At 54.2% G+C, this 22355-nt stretch overlaps 2 protein-coding genes across 2 annotated transcripts; one reads left to right on the forward strand and one right to left on the reverse strand.

Annotated features, from left to right (window-relative positions):
- Nucleotides 1-2618: 2618 nt before the first annotated feature.
- On the forward strand, nt 2619-21568 carry LOC102682708 (transmembrane prolyl 4-hydroxylase). The gene is made up of 10 exons (XM_015348290.2): nt 2619-3015; nt 3302-3676; nt 4559-4640; nt 14810-15000; nt 15228-15324; nt 16479-16641; nt 16741-16926; nt 17333-17423; nt 18448-18571; nt 18928-21568. The coding sequence occupies exons 2-10, from the start codon at nt 3374-3376 to the stop codon at nt 19152-19154; spliced, it is 1464 nt and encodes a 487-aa protein (XP_015203776.2). The 5' UTR covers nt 2619-3015; nt 3302-3373; the 3' UTR covers nt 19155-21568.
- On the reverse strand, nt 5251-10397 carry LOC102697092 (secreted frizzled-related protein 5). Its single transcript, XM_006631057.3, has 5 exons — nt 9883-10397; nt 9587-9759; nt 7780-7869; nt 6108-6931; nt 5251-5553 (listed from the first exon to the last, which is right to left on the reverse strand). Exons 1-4 carry the CDS (start codon nt 10188-10190, stop codon nt 6612-6614), a joined length of 891 nt encoding a protein of 296 aa, XP_006631120.2. The 5' UTR covers nt 10191-10397; the 3' UTR covers nt 5251-5553; nt 6108-6611.
- Nucleotides 21569-22355: the final 787 nt, after the last annotated feature.

The raw sequence follows: 22355 nt of genomic DNA on the forward strand, positions 1-22355 counted from the left end.
ACAGGACCACTGTCACACAGTACCACAACACTAATCACACACAGGACCACTGTCACACAGTACACCAGTCACACACAGGACCACAGTCACACAGTACACCAGTCACACACAGGACCACTGTCACACAGTAACAGAACACTAAGACCACAAAGGTGGAAAAATGATCTCCGTCATAACTATATATGAGACAGAAGATCATCAATAATCAATAAGGTTACAACTCGCCTTTAATTATGCAGGCAAGAGTATTGGGGTGAGCTGTTCTATCTAAATCTCCCCCTGGCCTTTACCAGTCATGGCCTCCTAATAACCCCCCTCTCTGAACTGGCTCCATCCCTCTGCTCTCCTCCCCACTGAGAGCTGCTGTGTGGGGAGGGGACTGGTGGGGGTGGAGGGGATCCCCATGACCTGTAAAGTGCTTCGATTTTATTATTATCATCATTATTGCAGTTTGGTGCTCGTAGGCCCTGGGCACTTTCACTCCCAAGTGTGCAGAAAGAGGGGGAGACGCCGCCTGACATGACGCCCTTTAAACTTCTCTCACGCTAAACCCCGTGACTGATGGGGCGAGTCGAGCGACCAGCACTTCGGTTCCTCTAGTATCTGGAACAGCGCAGGATTATCGATCTGGAGCACCTGGAGTCGATCGCAAGCCTGTTGTTTCAGCTGGGTTTTTTTTTTTGTGGGTCGCTAGTGTTTCCCTCCTCCGTGGGCCCCAAGAATGTCGTAAGGCCCTAGTGCCTCATGGGAAACCCGGCGCTGATTTCAGCTGGGGCGTGTGATCGGGAGAGAACGGCACGGCTGGGACCGTGACGCCGTGAGGAGATGAAAGAGATACCAGCCCCACCCCCCCACCCCCCAGGCCGGACTGCACTTCACGGTGGGGGTGGTGGTGAATTGGGCCCCTCCTGCATGTCAATCGCTTGGACCTCCTTTCGGGTGAGCAGCGCTACGGAACTGATTCCAGTCCGACCGCTGACACCGCTGCTGTGGTCGTCTGCTGATGTCTCAAGACGCCGTCACTGCGAGGATTGGTCATATCGCAGCTAAGCTCGACTGGCTAGAGGAGGGACGGTTATTCTCCATGGACGAACTATTGGCATTCTGTAAAAAAAAAAATGCCACCAAATCACGGCGTACGAATGTATAACCGTTACACGGCATCGCCCACTGATTAGTGCAATCAGAGCGATGAGCTCAGCGTGCCGCACGATGGATCAAGCCTCACGCCCGAGACCTGGCTGATTAAAACGAGCAGCCCCCTTCGACGATCTTCGTGACTTCGTGGGTACGAAGTAGCGTCGTGACGGGGGAGAGTGGGGGCAGCAGCCAGGCGCAACCCGCGCGTCAGCCTCGGGGGACCTCCCGCGCCATGGGGGTGCAGTTCGTTGAAGTTCACCTGTCCGGGCAAGACGTTACTTAAACGAAGCAGTAAGAACTCACACGCCGCCTGGACGCCCTCCACACAGCGGGTCAGGATGCCGGGCAGTGCGGAAACGTCCTTGGCTGAGCCAGTTCAATCTTACCGCCTCACCCCGCTGCCTGTAAGCCAGCTCTGCCGTCCGACCCGTTTTAACCTCCACACACACGCACCCTCGTTACTATCGAAGGCTCCGACGTCCCGGTGCCTTTGTAAGACCTTTCAGATCCATGACGGAAGTTGAGCTCAGTAAATTTAAAGCGGGTTTCACTATCCCCCCCCCAGAGACCACCTCGCTTCTCTTGCCTGCCCTGGTCGATGAGGGGGTGCCTGGGGTGTGGAGCCGCGGACGGTGTTTCAGACCCCGGTTTTCACCTCTCCAAGGCCCCACAACACAGGGGCTCCTCGCTCGTTAAAAACACTTGTCTCTTCTCTGCGTTTGCGATCTACCATTAGTCAGCTCCCTCATACACAACACACACCCCTCACACAACACTCATAACACACACATCCCTCACACAACACACACTCCACACAACACACATCCCCTCCACACAATACACACGCCTTACACAACACACACTCCACACAACATACAACACACACCCTCTACACAACACACACCTCTTCACCCAACACACACAATTACCTCTCACCCAACACACACACCCTCCACACTACACAGACCCCCTCTCGCAACACACACACACCCTCCACACAACACACACCCTCTCACTCAACACATATTATTATTATTATTATTATTATTATTATTATTATTATTATTATTATTATGCAAAGGAACAAGTTACGGGTTTATTCCCTGCTGAAAAGAGAAGAGAGAAAACACAACGTTTCGGCTGGGGAGAAGGGTGAAGAAGGCTTGAGCTGTCTGCCCTGTCTTTCTCCCAACCTGAAGAAGGCTGCTTCCCAGCCGAAACGTTGTGTTTTCTCTCTTCTCTTTTCAGCATGGAATAAACCTCTTACTTGTTCCTTTGCAGACTACGCATGCTGACGCAGCTCCCCACCTGAACTATTACTTATTAGTAGTATCATCATCATCATCATCATCATCACCACAAGCGCCGACTGGCTGCGCTGGGGCCGAGACTGTGTGTATGTGCAGTACTGGGTGTCCGCCGCTAGGGGGGAGTAGCGCGTCTCCCCTCCCCTTGGTCTCCCAGCGCGGTGTCGCTCCTCTCGCCCGAGCCGCTCTCCTCGGCGCCGGCTGCCGCAGTTGTCAGGGTAATGGCGTCGGACCCGTCCGGGCGAGTGCGGCTGAGAGACATATTTGGCCAAGTCGATTGATGCTGTGTTGATATCCGTGACGCTGTCTTCTGGAGCGGGGGGGGAAGAACAAAACAAAACAAAACAACGGTACCCGCGGGAGTAGCAGCGTAAAAGCAGAAATGACTTTTGACCGTCCGGGAAAGACGTGTGTTATTTTCCCGGGGAAGAGTGATTTGTGTTTTGGTTATTGAGATCGCGACGTCGAGAAGACGTCGGTCCGCTTTAAAACAGCCCAGCAGAGTCGATAGGTCTCTCTCTGCAGACCTATTTATATATTTATCGACTTGGCGGACACGGCAGACACGGTGCGTACCAGGTTTGGCGAGCTGGCTGAAATGTCGCAGCTAGCGACGAGTAACCGGCGTTGTTATTGTTGGTGTTGGTGTGTGTGTTTGTGTGTGTGTGTGTTTGGAATAGCAATAATAAAATTGTTTAGTGGGTGAGGTTATCGAGCAAGTGGGTGTCAGTAATGCTCAGGATTTTACGTCAAGAGCAGCCATAACGGGTTCAAAGGGACACGGTTGTAAGTTTCCCCTGGATGTTTGTTTTGGGGGAGAGGACTTGTAGCGACGTCAGTTCTGTCATCCTCAGGAGCCCGGAGCTCCAGGGCGCTTCCTGGGGGAAGGTTATCCGGTGTATCTGCGGACCCCCGAGCTGCTGGCGATGAAGGACGAGCAGCAGGTCGGCCTGGGCCGGCTGGGGCCCAGCCTGCCGGTTCCGCGGGACCGGATCCACCTGCAGAAGAGCAGCGTCTGCTCCCGCTCCTACTTCGTGGTGGTCATGGTCTTCTTCCACGTCTACATCATCAACGTCATTGCCCTGCTGCTGTACGTGCACTACAACAGCGGCCCCGGGGAGCCCCCGGACCCCGCCGCCGGCAGGGCCCCCGAGCCCGACCCGCTGCCCCCTGTCTCGCACGCGGGGCCCGGGGGGGCCCTGTATCTGCCCCGCATCGAGGGCATCAGGGTAAGGAAAGCCCGGCTATGATCCTTACCCCGCTGGTCCGGTTCTCTGTGTGCCCTAGGAGGCCAGCGCTATCCACGCACCTCAGCAGTACTGTGCATCTCGCCCTGCGTCTGACTCGGTTTGCATTGTGTTTCAGAAGGGCTGAGGGGTTGCAGTCATGGGTAACTGCACAAGACATGACCGTTCGCCTATAGCGCCTTTCCCTGTGGAAGGGGATCACTTCTGGGCCCCCAGTGCAGTGCAGTGCAGCCCCCCCCACCCAACTGGGTGGGGCACCGCAGCCCAACAGGGGCAGGAGGGAGAGAAGCTGTTGCACCAGGTGGACTCAGTGGCAGCTGTAGGCAGGCCAGACTGTCCCAGACCAGGCTGGGGTTTAGGCAGGACGCTGGGTTATGACTGATGATGAAAACAATAATTAAAGGTGCATCTTGCACATTTTTTTTTTTACAGAGAGACATAAAAGCCAGTGACAAGCAGTGCAGGAATTCAGTGTGCAGGTGATGAGATAAAATACCTACCCGTGTTTAAAAGTGAACTAAATAGACGTTCTCTGCTCCACGAAAGACTCCCACTTCTCCTCCTGCTTTCTTCTGATCTCTCTCTCTTTGCATTTCCTGCTGCTACCCTCTCTCCCTTCCCTGACACCGTTCTGCATCGGTCGGACCAGTCTGAATGCGTGCTCAAGTTGCATGTGCCATTTCTCTCTCTCCTCCACGTGTTAAAGGGGCTGTTAATGATCAGAACGCCCGGGTTTCTGATCTTTCCTGCCGTTAAAATCCCTACGACACCGGCAGGCCTGGGGCCTCCTGGGGCTAAGCACTGCTGAGTGAAACCGTCTTGTGAGCCGTGAGTCAGTCTAATTGCTTGCTCCCCGTTGTGCAGGTAGGACATGTCCAGAAGGTGGCGCTGGTGCCCGACAAAGTCCATGAGATGAAGACGCTGAGCCTCAAGCCCCTGTTGTTCGGTGAGAGACGAACCTGCTGCATTAATGCACACACGGGGTGTGGGGTGCCGGGGACGGTTGGGGGGTTCTAGATGTCTGGGGGCTTAAAAAATTATAAGAATATGCCCCACCTCACTGGTAAAGTACTCCAGACAGGGGAGTTCGCACTGACTTATCTAATCCCCCCCAACTGTAAATTGTGTAATTAATAAGAATAATTGCTTACAGTTCTATAGCGCTTTTCTGGACACTCCACTCAAAGCACTTTACAGGTAATGGGGATCCCCTCCACCACCACCACCAGTGTGCAGCCCCACCTGGATGATGCGATGGCAGCCATAGTGCACCAGTCCGCTCCCCACACACCAGCTCTCAGTGGGGAGGAGAGCATAGTAACAGTGTAATGCAAAATATTTCACATTTGTCCCAGAATTTGGACTTTTTTCAGTTACTGTAACAAACAGTAATTCTTTTGTCATGACTGTGCTGAATCAGCCTTCGTGGGGCCTGTTTATCAAGAACAGCCTGTACCTGCTGAACAGATAGATTTACGAAAAAAGTAGTTGTTGTTTTCTTTTAGTTGGAAACACTGATGTATTTCATAGTTTCTGATAGTTTAGTTTGCAAAGAAATCTTTATTTCATAGGGACATTCATGATGTATCATTTCGGGGAGATAAAATTAAACGCTTCCTTATTCCCCTAAAAAGAGGTCCAGTCCTGCTGGAGTTGTTCCGGTTCTCCTGGGACTGTGACTGGCCCTCCGGCTGGGCATCCCTCTGGTCTTGTCCTGTGTTGTCCTGACCTTTATTTCCCTGGCTGACTCCGTCACAACAGAGATCCCCCAGTCCGCTCCCCACACAGGGAGAGCGACACGCACTGGTGTCTTCAGGGCTTCTGTGGCACTTCAGGAACGTGAGGTTTCTGGGATGTAACTTGGAAAGACATTTCAGTTTTCTACCGGTGTGTACTGAAACCTTTATTTGCACACAAAGGTACTGTAAAATCTGAAGCACATGGTGATGTGCATCCATACTGTTCAGCGTCATGCCTGGTGAAGTAATTGAGCTTTATACAGCATTTCTAACAGTAGAAAAATATATTTACACATTTTTACAATGCACAATAAGTTCTCATTTGTCACATAGGCTACAAATAATTGTTTTTTTTCTTACATTCTTATCTAGGAATGTCAGATTATGTAGGAACAGCATATTTCACGTGGCTTATAAAACAGGTTTTTCTTATCTGTAATGCTCTGGAAGGGTTCCTTATACATTTACTCCGCACTTCCTGTGCTGCTGAGTAATGGCAGAGTGAGACAGATGTGTGTTTTTCCCCTGGAGGTTGCTGAAGCCTTTCTCGTACCAAAATGACATATAGTACATTTAAAACCCCTTATTATACCCCAGACCTGGTAAGTTAGACTTGGAAGTTTTCACTGCTAACTGCACCGCACCCTAGAACCCAGTTTAATACTTTATAGTACCGTTTCCAGCCTGTAGGGGTTGCTCTCGCCACACTTATCTCTGCACGGTGAGCTGCAGGATTCAAATGAGAAGCCTTGACAAAAAGATAATAAAGATAACCATGGTACAGGCAGCACAAGGTGGTGTTCGTGACTTGGCACAGTGCTGTTCTTTACAGGGTCCGATGCGGAGGTGTGTGACCTCAGTTTGGCAAGATAGCCACGGTATTGTGCAGGGTGTTTGACTTCACGGGCCGGGGCCGGGTCACTGTGTCGTTGTGTCCGCTCCGTCACTCGGGCACGTCACCTCTGAGCCAAGGTCGGCCCCCTTCGATCCAGGAAGGCCCGGCCCCTTCACCAGCGCGTCCGCCCGTGCACGCGTGTGTACACGGAATCGGAACGCGGAACAAGCGTCGCAGAGTAGCTGCAGGGAGCCTGTGGCATCTCCGTGCCACTCCGCCTGTACAAGTTCACCCGCCGCGCCTCGGGGAGGCCCCCCTGGCTGTCCGTCCCCTCCTCCCGGATCTACCCCCGGCAGCGGTGGCGTTTCCATTTCCTGGTGGCCGCCACGAGGTTCCTGTCCCGCTTGTGCCAGCCGTACGCCTTGTGGACCACCAGCCGGCCGCCGCGCACGGCGCCCACGATGACGTAGGTGCCCGCGGGGGGGGCGCGGCGGGTCATGTTGTGCACGCAGGTGGCGTCCCGGTCCAGCCAGAGCTGCAGCCGCGCCCGGACCTCCCCCCCCAGCAGGGGGCCGTGCTTCAGAACTTCGATCCGCGGGTCCAGGGAGAACCGGGTCAGGCTGGCACTGGTGGTGTTCAGCTGCAGGAGGCGTACTTTCACCACTGAGGGGGGGGGCGGAGGGAGAGGCCATCGGTGAGGAAGACACAGGGACAGACCGGCGGTGGGGGAGAGACATAAAGGAGTGAGGAAGAGAGAGGGAGCAAGGGAGAGACAAACACAGCGAAGGAGAGACAGGGAGAGACAAACACAGCGAAAGAGAGACGGAGAGACAAACACAGCGAAAGAGAGACAGGGAGAGACAAACACAGCGAAGGAGAGACAGGGAGAGACAAACACAGCGAAGGAGAGACAAACACAGCGAAGGAGAGACAAACACAGCGAAGGAGAGACAAACACAGCGAAGGAGAGACAAACACAGCGAAGGAGAGACAAACACAGCGAAGGAGAGACAGGGAGAGACAAACACAGCGAAGGAGAGACAGGGAGAGACAAACAGTGAAGGAGAGACAGGGAGAGACAAACAGCGAAGGAGAGACAGGGAGAGACAAACAGCGAAGGAGAGACAGGGAGAGACAAACACAGCGAAGGAGAGACAGGAGAGACAGAATCAGTGAAGGAGAGACAAAGTGAAGGAGACGGCGAGGGAGAGATAGAATCAGTGAAGGAGAGACAGCAAGGAAGAGACATACACTGTGAAGGAGACAGCGAGGGAGAGATAGAATCAGTGAAGGAGAGACAGCAAGGAAGAGACATAGACAGCCAAGGAGACATAAACAGTGAAGGAGAGACAGTGATGCAGGGGGAGACAGACAGTGAAGAAGAGAGGAAGAGTGGAGAAGGAGTGAGCGTGAGAGAGAAGGAGAGTAGTCAAGGAGAGGAGATCATGCAGGTGAGGATGAGGATGGTGATGAGGGAGCGCAGGAAAGGAGAAAGAAGGGAAGCTCCTTACCGAAGTCGTTCCCGCAGAACGTGTCCAGGACGTCCTTGGCAGACGTGGCCTCCTCCAGTTCGCAGTCCCGACAGCTGGCCCGGGGCACCCCTGCAGCAGACACGCGGGGTCAGAGATCTCGTGGACATGAGAGAAGACCGGAGCCTGTCCCGGCAAGCAGCGGGCACGAGGCTGGATGCTCCCTGAACGGGACACCAGTCCATCGCAGGGCAGAGACACAGATGCACACACACTCACACCAGGGCCACTTTTCCCAGAACCCAATTAACCTACCAGCATGTCGGGTTTAATGTGAAGGATTGCTGCCGCTGGGAGTTGCAGCCTGTACTATAGTGTTTTTTTTTGCCTTGCATTAAGTTAAGTTAAATACATTTAAACTACTTGCATAATAAATTATTGCACAGAGTTTACGTGTGTTTAATTTTCCTTAGTTAATGTAATCAGCACAAAGGGGCATCTTAACTGTAGCACCTTAAACTAAAGATTCCTCCACTGTTCTACTTATGGCTTTCAGCTACTTCTGTAAAAGTAGTTCTGTGGGTCAGATTTTAGGGTGATCAGTCCCCAGCGACAGCACAGTACAGCACCAGCACTCCTGGGGTCTGCGCTCCCTCAAAGCCAGAGCAATATCTTGATTCGGCAGCCCTTAATCCACCGGTAAAGCCCAGAGTGGATCAGACTGCTGTGCAGTGGGAGTCTGGCAGGCACAGCGAAGAAGAGACAGTAAAGGAGAGACAGTAAAGCTGGGAGTGGATCAGACTGCTGCGCAGTGGGAGTCTGGTAGTGTGATAGGCACAGCGAAGAAGAGACAGTGAGGGAGAGACAGTAAAGCCCGGAGTGGATCAGACTGCTGCGCAGTGGGAGTCTGGCAGGCACAGCGAAGAAGAGACAGTAAAGGAGAGACAGTAAAGCTGGGAGTGGATCAGACTGCTGCGCAGTGGGAGTCTGGTAGTGTGATAGGCACAGCGAAGAAGAGACAGTGAAGGAGAGACAGTAAAGCCCGGAGTGGATCAGACTGCTGCGCAGTGGGAGTCTGGCAGGCACAGCGAAGAAGAGACAGTAAAGGAGAGACAGTAAAGCTGGGAGTGGATCAGACTGCTGCGCAGTGGGAGTCTGGTAGTGTGATAGGCACAGCGAAGAAGAGACAGTGAGGGAGAGACAGTAAAGCCCGGAGTGGATCAGACTGCTGCGCAGTGGGAGTCTGGCAGGCACAGCGAAGAAGAGACAGTAAAGGAGAGACAGTAAAGCTGGGAGTGGATCAGACTGCTGCGCAGTGGGAGTCTGGTAGTGTGATAGGCACAGCGAAGAAGAGACAGTGAGGGAGAGATGGTAAAGCCCGGAGTGGATCAGACTGCTGCGCAGTGGGAGTCTGGTAGTGTGATAGGCACAGCGAAGAAGAGACAGTGAGGGAGAGATGGTAAAGCCCGGAGTGGATCAGACTGCTGCACAGTGGGAGTCTGGCAGGCACAGCGAAGAAGAGACAGTAAAGGAGAGACAGTAAAGCCCGGAGTGGATCAGACTGCTGCGCAGTGGGAGTCTGGCAGGCACAGCGAAGAAGAGACAGTAAAGGAGAGACAGTAAAGCCCGGAGTGGATCAGACTGCTGCGCAGTGGGAGTCTGGTAGTGTGATAGGCACAGCGAAGAAGAGACAGTGAGGGAGAGACAGTAAAGCCCGGAGTGGATCAGACTGCTGCACAGTGGGAGTCTGGCAGGCACAGCGAAGAAGAGACAGTGAGGGAGAGACAGTAAAGCCCGGAGTGGATCAGACTGCTGCGCAGTGGGAGTCTGGCAGGCCGGATGAGCTCACCCCTGCTGCCGCCGGCGCTGGAGTTGCCGGAGAGGGAGGGGATGCACATCATGTGGTCCGCGGGGAACTGGTCGCAGTCCAGGATGGCGGGCCAGGGGTACCCGTAGCACGCCATGATGGGGGCGCAGCTGAGGCGCACCGCTTCACACAGGCCGCGGCACGGGTAGATGAACCTGCGGGGGCACGCGGAAGCGGACGGGCGTTACCGCCGCACTGCGGGGGCGAAGGTGCTGTCGAGAGAGGCGAAAAGAACGGAGCCGGAGGCGACCTTGGCGCAGGATTCGCCCACCCCTTACCTGTCCAGACAGACGGGCGCGAAGAGAGAGCAGAGGAAGACCCTGGCGTCCGGGTGGCACTCTCGGGCCAGCAGGGGCACCCAGCTGGCGGACTGCTGCGCCGCCTCGCCCCGCGTCTCGTGCCCCAGCAGGTTGGGCAGGCGCATCTCGGTGTAGCCGATGTCCTGGCACAGCGCCATGCTCTCCGGGATGGGCACGCAGCGCGTGGACTTGCCCAGGTCCCAGAGCTGGTGCTCCCCCAGCCCCAGCCCCAGCGCCGGGCTCCACGGCAACAGCAGCAGCAGCATCCAGGGCAGGGAGAGTCGCATCGTCCGGGACGTTTCCGAGCAGGAGAGCTGGAAGAGGAGGGAGGCAGGGAGTGCGCTGTGAAACTCAGGGTACTGCGGGCTCGTGCCGGCTGTCCTGGTGTATTTATACGGGGGGGCGAGGCTCCGTCTTCAGCCTGGCCTGCGTTAGCATGCTGGGGAGGTGAGAGCAGGGAACAATGGAAAGGCCAGTCTGGGAGAGGGGGCAGAGTTGAGGGTGTGGGGGGTGGAGGAGAGGAGGAGAGGAGCACGGGCGGGGGGGGGTGTCAGAGCTAGTTTTTGCCGAGTTTGCTGTGCAGGGAGAAAGAAGGGGGTGGGGCTGCGACTGCTCGTCCTGCCCACGCGGGACTCGACTGGCCCTCTGAAACCAGCTGCCTCTTCCGCCTCGCCTCTCGCTGCCTCACAGCTGGAGGCTGCGAGCGTTGACCCTCGCTCGTCAGACCCCCACCGCTGCTTGGATTTCAGTCTCTGCCCGAAGCCTCGATCCTCTTTTTCTTCCCCCCTGTTTTCTTCCGATTTTCCCCCCTTCCTTCCTGCCTCCCGGTGTAGTGCGGAACTGCTGTCAATCAAGGTCTTGTCTCGGGATCATTCCGGCACTCCGTGAAAGTTATACCGGATGCAGACGCCGTCCAGTTTGAATCCCGGCCCCAGGGACAATGAAGTCACTCCGCGGGGCGAGTGGGATTAAAACTCCGAAGACATGGTAATGAACTCTTGCAGCAAGATGGAAGCCACTGTGGCATCACCAGGACTTTGCTGTCACCTTGCTCTCACTGAGCGTGGCCCAGCTGTCTTCATTGCACTGTCCAGGCTTCTGTAAAATCAACTGGGCAAACGAACATTCGCCCCCCTTTCCTCCCGAAGCAGTAGCAGTAATCCAGCCTTGCTTTACAAGAGCAAGGCAGTAAAGCTGGGTTTAGAATGCTGTCGCACTCTGCACTAGCCTGGTTCCCCCTGGATGTAGCTGTAATACTGTAGGTTGTGCTCTGTCAGTCCCTGAATAGGGCCTCCGGATGATTCAGTATGGTACCAGTTTTGCAAATAAACTCTTTATTTCGTCCGGAAAAAAAATAAAAGTATTAGTTTAGTAGAGGTGCTGAAGTTTCTTCATTAAACCTGTGGCTTAATGGTTGTTAGCTAGTTCACTGATCGCAGTGGTTTCGTGTGTAGAAAGCTGAGGTTCTCAATCCGTTGTTTTGCCTTGTCCTTTTGAAGAAATTGCACTTGGCACAGAATCCCCATTTTGTGCCTCATTAAATTCTTGAATAATAATAATAATAATAAAGTTTATTAATAAACTAAGAAGAATAATGAATTCAAATGAGATCAGAGGCAGAAATATATCTTCAGTCAGTTGTAAGATATGAGGTGCAGAAATGCCCTTTAAAGTTTCTGCCACAGGCTCTGTCCGAGAAGACTTGCATTGTGAGTGCAGGTCTTACACACTGCTGGGAGTGGGTGTGAAAACCGCCCATTGTATTCAGGACCCCTGCATAGTCTCTGAGGGGGACCACGAGTCAATCCTGCAGGCAGCTATTGTGAGCAACGAGCTGTTGAGGAAATTTGCGAACAAAGACTTTGAAGTTCATACATTATTTTCAGAAATTAAGGCTGAATGTTAACAACATTTTGAAATTCTTGTTTGCAATTAACAGTCACTCTTTGTGATTTGCCTTTTTAAATTTTTTTTATAAAGCTTTTATACATTTTATACTTTTTTATGAACGTGGTATTACCGTGTGAACAGTGACGGACATTTTTCTAAGTCACTTTTGTTTTCCAGTGTAGTTTTTGAGCAGAGTGAGAAGGTTATAGTTCAGATCGGTTCTCAGGCCGGCTGCCCTGCGGTGGCACTCTGAGTCGCCGGACAGGACCGGTGTTGTTGCTGTAAAGCCCGCTGAGCCTGGTGAGGGGGTGGCTGCCCCCCCCACTCCTCTCGCGCCCCTCTGCCCCTCTTCCTGCCCAGACAAGCTGGTTGCTTCCTCTCCACGCCGTCCAGGAATTCCTGGATCCCTGGCGCAGCGCCAGGCTCCTGCCAGAGGGAAGAGAGGAGGCTGGAGGGGACAGAGCCGAGTCCTCCTCCCATTCCTGATACTGCACCCCTCCTGGGGTCTGCTCTGCTCTGCGCTGCGAAAGGGACATTTCTGAAGCCTTGTTATCGTTCAAGTCTTGAAATCTTTTCTTTTTTGGGGGGGGGGGGGGTTTAATTTAACACCATCCTGAATCACTGGAAACATCTGGGTCGGCTCCAGTAAGGCAGCAGTGGTTTTAAAACTGCCAACAAGAGGAGTTCCTTTACAGCAAAGGGGGTGGGGGCGTGGAACGAGCTGGGCAGCCATGTCGTTGAAGCCGATACCCTGGCTTCTCTCAAGCTGCTTCTTGTTTGTAATCTTTCTTTTGTTAAATAAAATGCCGTGCATGTAGGTTTTATTGACGGCCAACTTGCCCTCTGGAAACCAGAGGCCCGTGGGGATTTGAAGGGCAGGCACCTGCCAACCCCTGGGAATGGAGAGAGGGGCCATTGTAACAGTAGCAGTGCGGCCAGGTGAGGGGCCGGGACCTGACAGCAACACTGAGCAGCCCTGAGGGGCTGTACAGGCCGTGGAGTGGCCCTGCAGGGGGGCTAAAAAGACACTTATTTTTGTGCTTTTTGAATGAAGGACATTTCGCTCTGGTTGTTTTTAATGGGGCGGTCAGCCCGGTGAGGAGGAGGAGGAGTGGAGCGCCTCGTGGGTACAGGTGTGACGTGGGAGGGGGAGCCCCTCGTATTCTGATGGAAGAGATGTGGCTGTTAGCTCTGCAGTTAGTGCAGAGAGGATCGGCCTGGCACACCCCCGGCCCTGGAGCTCAAAACACTTGAAGGAGTTAACAAAATCAACCCAGCAAAGTTCTTCAGAATGAACAGCGATGGGCACAGGTGGAACTACAGGGAAGCAATAATAATTATTATTATTTTACAGTAAGAGGCGCCTTTTTACAGTATGGTGTCCTCATCACTATACTGGTGCATTAGGACCCACACAGGCCGCAGGGTGAGCGCCCCCTACTGGCCCCACTAACACCTCTTCCAGCAGTAGCCTTAGCTTTCCCAGGTACTGGCCAGGCTCAAACCTGCTGAGCTCCAGTGGGCTGGCAGCTGGGAGCTGCTGGAAGTTCATTCAAAACAGAACTAGTGGCATTCCTTTACACAAAGGCTTGTGGAAATGTGGGGCAGGCTGGGCAGACCGGTCGTTGGACCCGATACCCTGGTTTCTTTTGAGAAACAGGTGGACGAGACCCTCAGATCAATGAGGCACCAAAACGGGCCGTTTGGGCTGAATGGCCCCTCGACGTCAGCCTTTCACATGGTCTTTACGTTATTATGACTGGGGTTTAGCAAGAGAAAAGAGACAAGGAGAGGAGCCCAGGCAGTTCCCAGCCCAGCCTTGAAAACAATGCCAGCAATCTCGGGCACTGAGCATCTCAATAGCAGGATTAAGGTGGGGGGGGGGAGTGTGTGTGTGGAGAGTGGGTGTTTTACATGAAATGTGTTCTCAGCAGTGGGCAGCCCCCCCTGGTTGCCCAGCAGTCAGGGAGACGGGGAGTATGGTGGTACTGGCGGGCCCACCCGCCTGCTATTGTGGCACAGCTCGGACAAAGGGTTACACTCGGCACCGTCGGTCTCCAGGGGGCATCCGTCAGTGAGGTGTTGCGAATGAATGGGTTAACGAGCGGGGGGAAAAAAAAACACAGGAGTCCCCCCACGCCACGCCCCTCCTGGGCCTGTGTTCAGCCAGCGGGGCCCTCCGGTGCACCATCCCTGGCTCCCTGCCGAACGCACTCCATCGGCCCGAGAGGCCGCCTGGCTTTCGAGGAGAAATCCGCTCAGGGGACTTCACCCTCAGAGCCCCACGGCAGGGCGCTGTGGGCTCCTGACGCACCCCTGGCCATTACAAGGGCTCGGGGCCGCGCAACGGCGTTCTGGAAAACTTGTGTCTCTGACCCTCCTGGGCATGGCTGGCCCGCCTTCTTTCTTTTTTTTTTGAAGGCCTGGTTGGCCCATATCTCAGCGAAAAGAGATCGTTGACGAGTATGAGACAAGACAGTAGTGTCAGGCTGACTGAATTGGCCAGTAACCTCGTTCCGGGCGGGAGGTGCCGGTGCCTGTGTCTGCCTCTGTACGTCAACAAGCGTTCAGTGCTCGCCCCTCACAGTGCCCGTTTCCTTAACTGCTGTACCAGCCTCCTCTCCACACCCCTGTGCTACCAGATACAATGTGGAGCTGAAGGGAAAATCCTACACTGACAGGCTGCAGAGCCAGCAGCTCTCTAGTCTCTAATAGAGAAAGACTGCGAGTGGGCCCTGATAAAAGCCGTCGAAACCCTCAAAGACCTTGCCAGTCACCCCACAGGATGTTTTCTTTATCAGCTCAGGGAAATGCAGTCTAATGGACACTGTGCATTTGAAACCCAGAACAGGGGGGGGGGGGGGGGGCACGTCTTTACGCAAAGAGATGTGGGGGTGTGGAGCAAGCCACCAAGCCGTGTTGCTTGGTTTCTTTCAAGTAACGGCCAGGTGAGACCGTCACGTCAGTTAGCTGCCTCTCGCCTGTAATCGTGCCGATGTCCCTGCCCCGCCCACAGAGGTCCCGGGCTTCCTGACGGAGGAGGAGTGCCAGGTGATCGTGCAGCTGGCGAGGCTGAAGGGGCTGACGGAGAGCCAGGTGATGGCGCCCGAGGGTGGGGAGGAGCTGGCCGAGGAGCTGGAGCTCAGCCCGGAGGAGATCTTCAACCTGCTGGACCTGAACCAGGACGGGCAGCTGCAGCTGCAGGAGGTGAGCGGTCAAGAGTCGGGGAGACTGGGGAGTGGACAGGGAGGGATTGCAAAGGGAGCAGAAGAGGGGGGACCCATGGGGTGGCTACAGACTCGGGGGCGCAGGGAGGTGGAGGGTGGGAGCGTAGCATCAGTGAGGGGCAGGTCCAGGGAGGAGGCTGGGTGAGAGGGCATCTCCGCACGGGTTCCCTCGGTCCAGTGTGGGCTAGGAAAGACTCTGTCTTTCAGGTCCTGACCCACTCGCGAGTCCGGGATGGGATCTGGCTGACCCCGGACAGCCTGCGGGAGATCTACGCTGGGCTGAAGGCTGACCCGGATGGCAACGGTAGGAAGCACCAGGATTGTGGATCGTCCATCTCTCGCGGGGCAGGGAGAGGCCGGCAGGGGCTCCTCTCCTCCCTCGTCCCTCGTCCCTCGTCCCTCGTCCCTCGTCTCTGCCACTTTTGTTTTCGTGTGTGAGAGGGCAGGCAGACTGGGAGTCCGCTGTCGCTGGCAGATGTGCCCCGTCTCTCATTAACATCACAGTGAGGAACCCCCCCCCCCCCCTCCTCCCCGACCCCCACCCTCTCTCCTGAAAGGTACTGATCCCGGGTTCCGGAGGGGAAGTGCGTCCAGCTGGCCGGACGTGCGCTGAGCCGTGAGTAACCACACGCTCACCCCCGTGGTTGACCCCTGACCTGCAGCCCCCCCCGTCCTCCCAGAGGAAGGCAGAGGGAGGTGGATAATGAGGAAACTGAGATCCCACGAGTGCTGGGTATCTGGCACTGCTGCCTGTCTCTCTGTCTGTGTGACTCCCCTCCCTCTGTCGTTCTTTCTGTCCGTGCGATCTCCCTGCCTGTCCTTGTGCCCTCTCAAGTTCAGGTTCAAACAGCTGGTTTGGCATGACCGATGAATTACTTTGTGGCCTAAGCAATAAGACCGGAAACATTCACAGACGTCGACAGTAAAAACATTATTGTTAGACATTTGCAACATGAAACCCGGTAGACGGGAAGCAGTTCTGATTCAGGCAGAATTGGGTTTCTTTGCGTTTTTCTACCCTCCCTGTGTGTTTGACTGTCCTGTCCTGGCTGTCTGTCCGTTCGTCCCCCACGTGTCTCGGTCTGTCTGACCCCTCTGCCTGTCTCTGCGGCTCTCTCGCCTGTGGTTCTGTCTGAGCTCCCTGCCCGACCTTCTCTTGCCCGTGCATCTGGTCGGTCTGTCTCATGGGAACACTCACGAGTGGGGGGAGCCATTCAGCTCATCCGGCCCGTGAGGTAGTTAGCAGCGACTTGATCCCAGGATCTCGTCAAGCCATTACTTAACCAGGGTACCGGCTTCCCCAACATGGCTGGGGAGCTTGTTCCATACTCCCACCACACTTTGTGTAAAGAAGAGGCCTCTCTCTCTAGCTCTGTGGCTCTCTTGTCTGTGTTGCTGAGGGAGTGCCCCCCCCCGTCTCCTGTCCGACCGACTCTCCTGTCCGTCTGTCCGCGCCAGGGCTGCTCAGTCTGGAGGAGTTTAAGCGGCTCAGCAGCAACGCGTTCCAGCGTTTCCTGCGCCAGCGCGGGGTGCAGAGGAGCCAGCTGGTCCGCAACAGCAAGCACACCTGGCTGTACCAGGGGGAGGGGGCGCACCGCGTGCTGAGAGCCCTGCGAGAGAGGTCAGAGGGGGGACTGGGGTGAACGCTGACTTCAGAGAGCGCGTGTGGGCGCTTTGCAAGCACACCACGAGCTGAACCAGCGCCTGCCCCCTTGCCCAGGGTCACCCGGCTGACGCGTCTGCCCCCCGTCCTGGTGGAGCTCAGCGAGCCCCTGCAGGTGGTGCGCTACGAGAGAGGCGGGCACTACCACGCCCACCACGACAGCGGGCCGGTCTACCCCGAGACTGTCTGCCACCACACCAAGCTGGCCGCCAACGCCTCCACACCCTTCGAGACCTCCTGCCGGTCAGATACTCTGTCTGCCTGTCTCTGTGCCAGTCTGTCTTGTACCATATAGGTCTCTGTGTGTGGTTCTGTCTCTGTGCCAGTCTGTCTTGTACCATATAGGTCTCTGTGTGTGGTTCTGTCTCTGTGCCAGTCTGTCTTGTACCATATATGTCTCTGTATGTGGTTCTGTCTCTGTGCCAGTCTGTCTTGTACCATATATGTCTCTGTATGTGGTTCTGTCTCTGTGCCAGTCTGTCTTGTACTGTAAATGTCTGTGTGTGTCTTTGTCTCTGTGCCAGTTTGTATTGTACTTGTAATGTGCCCGTGTGTGTGGCTGTGTATCTGTGCCAGTCTGTCTCTATATCTGTCTGTGTGTGGCTCTGTCTGTGTGCTCATAGCCCTGCGTGTTTCCTGGCTGTTGCAGGTACATCACAGTGCTGTTCTACCTGAACACAGTGGATGGAGGGGGAGAGACGGCCTTTCCTGTGGCTGACAACAGGACATACGAGGAGCTGGTAAACCAGGGCAGGGGTCTGTGGTACTGGATGCATCCCAGCCATGTTGTTCACCCTGGTGTCCTTCAAGAAACACCCTCGGGTCAATTAGTCACTAGTAACCAAAAGAGCTAGAAGGTCCCAGACCACGGTTCTTGCATTTTGGATGTTACTCAAAGTTAATAGTTCACACTCGCAAAAATATTTTGGATGGGGCAAAATGATTGTGTTCTAGAATGTCTCCCGTTAGCCTTCCAAAGGTGCGGAGATGTAGCAGGACAGGGTTGTTAAATACCGAGACTTTGTTTGTTGTTGAAGACCCGGGGCCCTGCGTTTTCACCCTTTCAGTCTTTCGGTGTGGCGAGGCCAGCTCTGCCCTGGCCCCGCCGGGACTCAGCCCCCCTCCCTGAGCCTGTGTCCCTGTCCCGTGGGGGTTAGATTCTCCCCGCTGCTGTGTGCGACTCCTTCTTGAGCTCAGCTTGACGGAGTGTATTAATGTGTAACTTTATGCACTGATTTCTAGCTGCTTTTTTTCTAGTCCGTTGTTGACAACAGTATCCCCCAACACCCCCATCACGTCACTTTCAATAACTGCTCGTCCAGTTTAGGGTCATAGGCTGGGAGCACATTCCGGAAAGTATTGGGTGCAAGGCAGGCTACGCCTTGGATTGGACGCCCGTCCATCTTAGGGCGCACGCACAGACACGCACACACTCATACCAGGGGGATTTTGCACGGAAGTCCGTTAGCCTACCAACACGTCCTTGGACAGTCTTTGGACTGTGTGAGGAAACCTGAGCACCCCACACACACACACACACACACACACACCCATCTTCAAAGCTGGGGCGTCGTGGTCTTTTCTGTCCTTTGTTGGCCCCCCCTGTGCCTCACGCGGGGCGCCCATGAGGTCGCCGCGCTCGCTAACCCCCCCCCCCCCCCGCGGAGGGCGGCGCTGCCCGCGGTGCATCATGGGGCGCAGAGACCGGGCTCGCGTGTGGGCCAGCCACCGTAACGACTCCATGCGTGTGTGTGTGTGTGTCAGTCTCTGATCCAGAACGACATCGACCTGCTGGACACCCGCAAGAACTGTGACAAGGGGAACCTGCGTGTGAGGCCCACTCAGGGAACCGCCATCTTCTGGTACAACTACCTCTCCGACGGCAAAGGTACAAAGAGGTCTCTTCCTCCACCCCTTGTCCTGCGTTCGGTTCAGTTTATTTCTCCCGCGCACAAGTGCGGCGAAACGCTTGTTAATGCGGACGCGGCGATATACAAAGACCCGGGGGGATGGCCAGAAACATAAACACAGAACACCAGCAGGAGCAGCAGCCGCAGGGGGTTAAATGACACACAACTGTAAAAGGAACAGGTCAGCACAAGCAGTGTGAGAGGAGAGGAAAAAACGCGCGTCAGTAGTAATGTAGGTGCAGTCGCGTAGGTGAGTTCAGTCAGCGGTAGATGAATTTAGTCAGTGTGTGTGTGTGTGCGCGGGATTGCTGTACGCCCTGCTCTCTGCCCGCAGGCTGGGTGGGCGAGCTGGACGAGTACTCTCTCCATGGGGGCTGCGTGGTCACCCAGGGCACCAAGTGGGTCGCCAACAACTGGATCAACATCGACCCAGACTACCGGCGCCAGGCCCGCTTCCAGCAGATGGTGTCGCAGCAGGAGGGCGAGAGGCACGCTCCCAACCGGGACCGGAACCACAACCCCGACCCGGACCCGCACAGCGGCATGCACAGCGACTTATAGCCCCTGCCTTCTCCTCCACCTCACTTCCTGTAGTGCCCTCTGTTCGTTCAAGGGCCAGCTGGCAGGCTGGCTTGGGGCGATGGTCAGCTCATCCGTCCGGTAGCTGGAGATACCACTGACCCCTCCTGCCTTCTCCATTCTCATACACAGGCCACACAGTCTCATTAATTGCCATGCCGTTCAGGCTGCCTCAGCAGCACCCCAGAACTGGATCAAGCTGATGGTCCCACAGCTCCTGAACACAGAGCCCAAGGAAGATTCACTCCCACCATTCCTGCAGGGATCTGAAGTGGAGACGACAAACCCGCAGACAATCAGGAAGTCACCCATTAGAGTATCGGTACTACAACACGAGGGTCATTGAAGTGGAGGAATGAATCAGGAATCAGTGGTGAGCTTACAGGGGTGTAAGAAGTCAACCCCCCCCCCACCCCCGCCTGCAGAAAGTGGAGCAGTCCACATCTCTTTAACAAACCGAGCCACCAGCGTGCGGGCGATTTGAACAGCCCCAGCCCAGAGCTGTCCAGTGCTGGACCAGTACTTCGTGCAGCTGGCCTGGCGTATGTCCATCACATTTCTGATTTAAGACAGTCTTAACAGTGACGGTGTTCAGTATTAATGTCCAGCTCTGTGTTCACCTCAGCTCGGTTGTCCGGGACCAGTCTGAAGAGACTGTCCGACTGAGTGTTAAATCTTGGAAGAAATACCTGCGAATGCTGACACGGTCCAGGATTGCTGACCAACACTGCCTCATTCCACTGTGTCTCTGCAGTGGCCGTATTATGTCAGGTTCAGAACACTTTACTAACTTTACTCTCCAGCTGGGCACAAACCCAGCCAACACCGTCACCCGGCATCAGAACTCTCCAGAACCTCCTGTCCTCTCTAGCCCTGACCTGTAGCAGCTGCCTCTCAGAGTCAGAGGCACAAGACTCACCAAAGGCAGGTTCCTGCCTCCAAACAGATTCAACTCTCCGGACCTGTCCACAAACTCTGAAACATCCTCCACCTCTCTTCATCTCCCTTGTCCTGATCTGGACAACAGTGTCTGTCTACCTCTCTGTTGTCTTAACACCGGGCTCGCCTGCCAGTCTCTCTCACCTCCTCTCATTTCTGGCTCCTCTCCAAGAGGTGTTTAAAGTCTAGTGGGGATGGTACCACAGATGTGTTTTAAAATTCATTCAAAGACCATTCACTCCAAGACCAGAGAGAGAATTGTCAAACCCACACCCCCTTTTCTGTACCTCTGCTGCTTATAGCTGTAAAGAGCCCTTTACAAACAAGGCAAGAAGAGGAGAGGCCTCAGCTCACCTCTGCCTTGTCTGTGTCAGTCTGATTTAACCCTGAGCCTAGTGCCCCTGCCTTCTCATCCCCTCTTCTCCATAGAGCGCCCCCTGCAGGGAGAGGAAGAGGCGGCAGGGCAGGAAGATGGAGCTTTAGGTTTATGCAACTGTATGTAAGTGCTCACGCGTGTTGTGTGTGTGTGTGTGTGTGTTTTGTTATTTCCACTCGTTCCAAATGGGAATCTGAGCAGGTTTGCGAAGTTCCCCTGTTTGTTTCGACACACAACCTTCCAGGAGTGTCATGACAGATGCTCTCCAAACATAAAAGGAAGGGAGAGCGAGACCTCCCTTTGAAGGTGATGCACAGTTTACAATTTTTTTACCCCGTCAAAGGGATTTCTCGTCACCCCATGATGGCCAGTTTCTGTGTAATTGCACTATTCTTTACAGGGGATGACATGTATGTGTATATATATTTAAGATGCATGGGTACTAAACTGAGTCAACAATTGCAATGTCTTTAAAACTTCACTGCAAGATGTCATAGGACCTCTAAGGGAAGCGGCTATGCTTTCTCCAGCACACCTCCCTCCCTCAGGCCTCGGAAGCACTCAAGTGGAAAAATATGCTTCACCTTCTGTGCATCTTTTCATTTTTGCTTGTCTTTCTCCTTCTCTGACAGTGTGCGTCTCTCGCTTGCTCCATCCCTCTGTGTCTGTATGCTGCTGATGTCTCTCCTTCACCTGTATGTGACTCTGTGTCGCTCTGTCACTCCTCATCTCTCTGTCTCTCTCCCCCTTCTCAGTGTCTGTGTGTGACTGTATCTCCCTCATCTCTGTCAGTCATTCTCACCTGCTATAGCTAAAAGACACTCTCAAACTGTGACACGTTAGCACAGCACTGTTTTTTTTATTGATATTTATTTATTAACGGATATGCTTAATTTAAGTATTCACAGCCATTCTGTTACAAATGTTATTATTATTATTATTATTATTATTGAGAATCTTATTTATTTTGTATTATTATTTTTTCTTGGTTTGAAAATGCACTGAATCACTTTGCTTTATTTAAGGAAATGATATATAAATATATGTTAAAAGACATGAATAATAAAGTTTTTTTTAATCACGTGGACTGATCTTTTTGTTTTTGTTAGGACATTTATCATGTTTGTCATCGGGCCACCCTACATGCAGCTAATACGTGGAGGTGCTGGTATGAAATACAAGTATAGTTTTGTCATCTATATTCTTGTATTATTTAACTTGGTTTTATGTAGGAATGCTGTTAGTGTTTTTTCTTTTCCATCCAGCCAAGCTTTATCCGATTCAGGGTTGCGGGGAAGCTGGAGCCTATCCTGGCAAAACAACAAGCGCAAGTCAGGATACACCCCAGATGGGACACCACTCCATTGCAGGCTACACAGTTAACACACACACACAAACGCTCACACCAGGACCGGTTCTCCCAGAAGCCAGTTAACCCACCAGCAGGTCTGTGGACTATGGGAGGAACCCCACACACCCCCTGGGAGAACATGCGAACTCCACGCAGACAGCACCCCAGGTACAAGGTGGAGGCCAAAGTACAACGGCGGGAAAGGCTTACATTAGGCTCAACAAACTGATCATGACTTCATCAGCCATGCCACTTAACCCCACTGGATGAAACGCTGAACTGAAAGACGAAGGTTTTCTCTCTGCCACGTGCTCCAGGGACTAACAGGTCAATCCAGTTGAAAGGCGTCTGTACCTTTCCCGACAGGCAGGGGAGCTCGAAGATGGGAGTTGGAGCTCTGAGTAAGTGGGAGTATCTGTGCTAGATCTCGTGTTTTGTTGTGAGCAGAGACGACCTTTTCCGGAGCGGTGTAGTGTCCGTCTCCTCTGCTACTTGGCTTCCTGGTCCTGGGTTTGTG

This window comes from Lepisosteus oculatus, chromosome 4 (assembly GCF_040954835.1).
Source record: "Lepisosteus oculatus isolate fLepOcu1 chromosome 4, fLepOcu1.hap2, whole genome shotgun sequence".
In the NCBI taxonomy this organism is placed as follows: Eukaryota; Metazoa; Chordata; class Actinopteri; order Semionotiformes; family Lepisosteidae; genus Lepisosteus; species Lepisosteus oculatus.